At 48.0% G+C, this 4525-nt stretch overlaps 1 protein-coding gene across 1 annotated transcript; it reads left to right on the forward strand.

The window, feature by feature from the left end:
- The first annotated feature begins 399 nt into the window (after positions 1 to 399).
- Positions 400 to 4257, forward strand: LOC110288518 (keratin, type II cytoskeletal 6A-like). The gene is made up of 9 exons (XM_021154842.1): positions 400 to 906; positions 1456 to 1670; positions 1999 to 2059; positions 2221 to 2316; positions 2446 to 2607; positions 3021 to 3146; positions 3288 to 3508; positions 3895 to 3929; positions 4034 to 4257. Exons 1-9 carry the CDS (start codon positions 400 to 402, stop codon positions 4255 to 4257), a joined length of 1647 nt encoding a protein of 548 aa, XP_021010501.1.
- The last annotated feature ends 268 nt before the right edge of the window (positions 4258 to 4525 follow it).

The following is a 4525-nucleotide window of genomic DNA, read 5'->3' on the forward strand; positions in this document are numbered from 1 at the left end:
CAGTATCTCCATGGAAGAAATGAGCAGGCCAGCTGGGAGGAGGGCTGGCAGTATTTAGCAGGACATGGAAAAATCTTTGTAGAGTTTGTGACAAACTCTGAGATACATTGAATGAAGAACTGACCTCCTGTAAAGAGCTAAAGTAAATAATAGAGTCAGGAGCATTGTCCCTGGCTAAAGAAAGCCAAAGTAGCAACCTCAATGTTTCATAACATTTTCAAATAATCCGGGTGTTACCTCACTTTCTGTAAATCCCTGTCCTAATTCTACAAGCTCACCTTCAGGACCCAGCCCATCCTATCTGTAACATATATAAGCTGCAACCTGGGACATGGCACACACTATTCTGTTTAGCTCTGCACTGTGTCCCTCCACATTCCATTCTCATCTCCAGGAACCATGTCTACCAAAACCACCATCAGGAGTCAAATGAGCCACCGTGGCTACAGTGCCAGCTCAGCCATATTGCCTGGGCTCAACCGCTCTGGCTTCAGCAGTGTGTCCGTGTGCCGCTCCCGGGGCAGCGGTGGCTCCGGTGCAATGTGTGGAGGAGCTGGCTTTGGCAGCAGGAGCCTCTATGGTGTGGGGAGCTCCAAGAGGATCTCCATTGGAGGGGGCAGCTGTGGCATTGGAGGAGGCTATGGCAGCCGATTTGGAGGAGGCTTCGGCACTGGAGGTGGAGCTGGTAGTGGCTTTGGCTTCGGTGGTGGAGCTGGCTTTGGTGGTGGCTATGGAAGACCTGCCTTCCCAGTGAGCCCACCTGGAGGCATCCAAGAGATCACCATCAACAAGAGCCTCCTTAATCCCCTGGACCTGCAAATAGACCCCACCATCCAGCGGGTCAGGACTGAGGAACGGGAGCAGATCAAGACCCTCAACAACAAGTTTGCCTCCTTCATTGAAAAGGTGAGATATTGTCCTCCCTAGAGCAGACTGTGTGTCTACAGAGAATGCTGAACAGAGGTGGAGGGAAGAAGTTTCAGACTTGGCTCAGATGTTGCCTTTATTTCTAGTTAATCCTCTGTCCTGGTTTGTGTTCCTTGGAGTTAGACAGGCATCTGGAAATTAGGGTCAGCGTTCCTCTCCTCCAGAGGTTGTCCCATAAGGATGTCTGATCACAATAGACTGAGATGACCTAAGAACTCACCCAACAGAGGACTGTAGTGACATGGAGGTCTATATCTATGTATAGTGCAGCTGGGGGACAAGCTAGCTTAATCTGCAGTACACATCAGTAATACACTGCTAGGCTGCTAGTGCTCTGCAACAGTGCTCTGCCTTCCTTAGAGAGATGGCATTGGTGCTTCAGTCTGGAGTCTCCCTCTCAGACCCTGGACCAGGTTCTACCTACACTGAAGGAATTTAGTCAGACAGCCTGAGAAGGTACCCACAGTAGTGAAGGGGTCATAGAAGAAGGAAAGACAAACTTTTCCTCCTCATGCTTGCCCCCTCCAGGTGCGGATCCTGGAACAGCAGAACAAGGTCCTGGAAACCAAGTGGGCCCTTCTTCAGGAGCAGGGCACCAAGAACCTGAGGCCTGAATTGGAGACAATGTTTGAGCAGTACATCAGCAACCTCCGCAGACAAATGGACAGTATCACTGGAGAGAGGGGTTGCCTGGACTCAGAGCTAAGGCACATGCAGGACATGGTGGAGGACTACAAGAGCAAGTGAGTTACAAAGAAGGAGGAAACCAGTCTCCTAACTTTATAAAAATAGAAGCCCAAATCTAGACAAGGGCTCCATCATTTAAGAAAGTTTGGTCAAAGAGATGAAAACGACAACTTATTGTCAACAGACAAAAGTCTAGGACCAAGGAGGGCCTAGGGTTATAGAACATTGGAAGATAGAAAAGGAAAGAATCAGTTAATTAAAATAAAAATCATGTTTTAGCCATGTTTGGATAGGTTATATTCATAGACTATGGGGCAGAGTCAGAGGCTGCCATTGGTGGCATCATCTCTTTGGCTCCATTGTGGTACACATTTCCTCTCATAGATATGAAGATGAAATCAATAGTCGTAAAAAAGCAGAGAATGAATTTGTGATCCAGAAGAAGGTGAGCCGACTAATCATGGAGATGGGTTTCTCTGCTGAATGTCATAAATGGCCTTGCCTGTCCAGTCCATTCCAGAGAAATGGTGGTGGTGGAGACAGAGATGAATGAATGGTCTGGGCTAGAGAATTAACCTGACTCCCTATTGTTCATGGTTTTCTCAGGATGTAGATGCCGCCTACATGACCAAGGTTGAACTGCAAGCCAAGGCAGACAGTCTTGCAGATGAGATCAACTTCCTGAGAGTTATTTTTGAAGCAGTAAGTTGCCAAATTCTCCCCTTCTCTCTCTTTCTCCTTCTCACTCCCTTTATATTCTCCAGTGCAAAGTGTTGGGAACCTCTGTGATCCACATAGACAGAGATGCCCATGGAAATTTCTATTCTGCAGGAACTGTCTCAGGTACAAACTGACATCTCAGATACAACTGTGGTCCTCTCCATGGACAACAACCGTAGCCTGGACTTGGACAGCATTGCAGAGGTCAAGGCCAAGTATGAAGACATTGTTCAGAGAAGTCAGGCAGAAGCTGAGACTTTGTACCAGACTAAAGTGAGTGTTGGGGTGCAGGGTAATAAGGATGCCTGGGAACCACGCTAATCTCCATGAGTCTCTGAGTTCAGTCATGGAGACCCCTTAAAGAGAAGCTGGGGTGTTCTCACAGCAAATGTATTATGTCCTTGGTTTATGGAGATGTTTTATTCTAAGAGAAAAAGACCCTAGAAGTAGATGCAAAGTTAACATATATGGTGTCCAGGGCTCGTTTTCCTTATACTCTGACCACGGATCCTCATGAGACACTAGAAAATGATTTCACTTCCTGATGGAACAATGGAGTCTGTGGACTCCTACAGCTTGTCATGCAGAAAAGCCAACACATCCATGGAAGTGTGTGACAGTTAGGGGTGGATTTGCTTCTGCATGTAACAAGTCACATAAATGTTCTCTCTTTGATTGGCCTTCAGTATGAGGAGCTGCAGGTCACAGCTGGCAGACATGGGGACGACCTGCGAAACACCAAGCAGGAGATCGCTGAGATCAACCGCATGATCCAGAGGCTGAAAGCTGAGATTGACAACATTAAGAAGCAGGTGGGTCAGACAGAGAAATGCAGGGGTTGCAGGCGATTATTTTCTGTCCTTTAAGTCTAGTTCACCAGAAATTACTGTCTGGGGCTCAACTTCTGCAGAGATGCACACTGCGAGATTTTTTCGGTTGCTCTCTCTGCCCAGGTTTCCAAACTGCAAGCAGATATTGCTGATGCTGAGCGACGTGGGGAGATGGCCCTGAACGATGCCAGGGGCAAGATGGAAGGGATGGAGGATGCCCTGCAGAAGGCCAAACAGGACATGCCCAGGCTGCTGAATGAATACCAGGAGCTCATGAATGCCAAGCTGTGCCTTGATGTGGAAATTGCCGCCTATAGGGCAATTCTGGAAGAAGAGGAGTACAGGTGGGTTACTACATCCTCCAACCCCTGAGGACAGGTCCAGGGTGCCTGCACTGAGCAAATGATGAGGGCACACTGGCTGTGTCCACCATGGTTACTTCAAGAAACTCCTTGCTGTGCTGGAGAGATGGCACAGTGTTTAGTTCATCTAGAATTTCTGACTTCAATTCTCAGAAGCCATAGGACGGCTCACTACCATCTATACTTGGATCAAGTTCCCTTTTCTTGGGAGTCTAAAAACAGGTAGAGTGAACCCAAATACATAGAATAAATACAGGAGTATTAAAAAGTTTCTTTCCAGAAGATCCTGGACCTTCAACAGATTGAGGGCCCCCATTGGGACTGAGGTGATGACTGCCTAGTTCTCACGTGCTGATTTCATCTCTTAGGTTCAGTGGTGAAGGTATTGGACCAGCCAACATCTGTAAGTACTCTGCCTGTCTGAATCCCTTTCTCTTGCCCTTGCGACTGGGTCAGCTGGTCACAGAGTGCTAATCATGTCTGTGGTGTCCTTTTCCTCCTTCACAGCTGTGAAGCAGCAGTCCACTGTGTCCAGAGGGTATGGCAGCACAGGTGGTGCCAGCAGTAGCTTACGCCTGGGTGGGGACAGCAGCCATTCCTATGCCAGTGTCCATGGTAGGTGTGGCTTCACTGCTGGAAGTGGCAGAGTCATCAGAGGTGGCCTCAACTCCTCTGGTGGCAATCCTTCCACCATCAAATACACTACTGCCTCCTATAGTAGGAAGTGCTAAAGGCCCTGATGTTCCAACCACCAGAGCTTATTGTGGACCCCAAATATCCTGCTTGTAATGCCCTGTGTACAGGGGCATCTCCTCCCTGGATCTTCTCCTTTGCTATCGACTTGGGTCTGAGAAGGCTCAGTCCACTTGCTTCTCTTGGGATCTCACTGCTCATGTTTTGAGTCATCCTCTGAGTTCACATCACAATTCATATACATTTGGAGCTTCATGCTGTAGTTGTGTTTCTAGGCTTCTGCCTTTCTTCCTATAACTCCGGGTT

This window comes from Mus caroli, unplaced genomic scaffold, assembly GCF_900094665.2.
Source record: "Mus caroli unplaced genomic scaffold, CAROLI_EIJ_v1.1 scaffold_23191_1, whole genome shotgun sequence".
Classification (NCBI taxonomy): Eukaryota; Metazoa; Chordata; class Mammalia; order Rodentia; family Muridae; genus Mus; species Mus caroli.

Bases quoted from the DNA above. Each gene is read 5' to 3' on its own strand.
- LOC110288518 (XM_021154842.1), top strand. From the start codon at position 400: ATGTCTACCAAAACCACCATCAGGAGTCAAATGAGCCACCGTGGCTAC. The intron at 907-1,455 runs GTGAGATATTGT...TGCCCCCTCCAG, and splicing joins TTGCCTCCTTCATTGAAAAG to GTGCGGATCCTGGAACAGCA. The intron at 3,147-3,287 runs GTGGGTCAGACA...CTCTCTGCCCAG, and splicing joins TTGACAACATTAAGAAGCAG to GTTTCCAAACTGCAAGCAGA.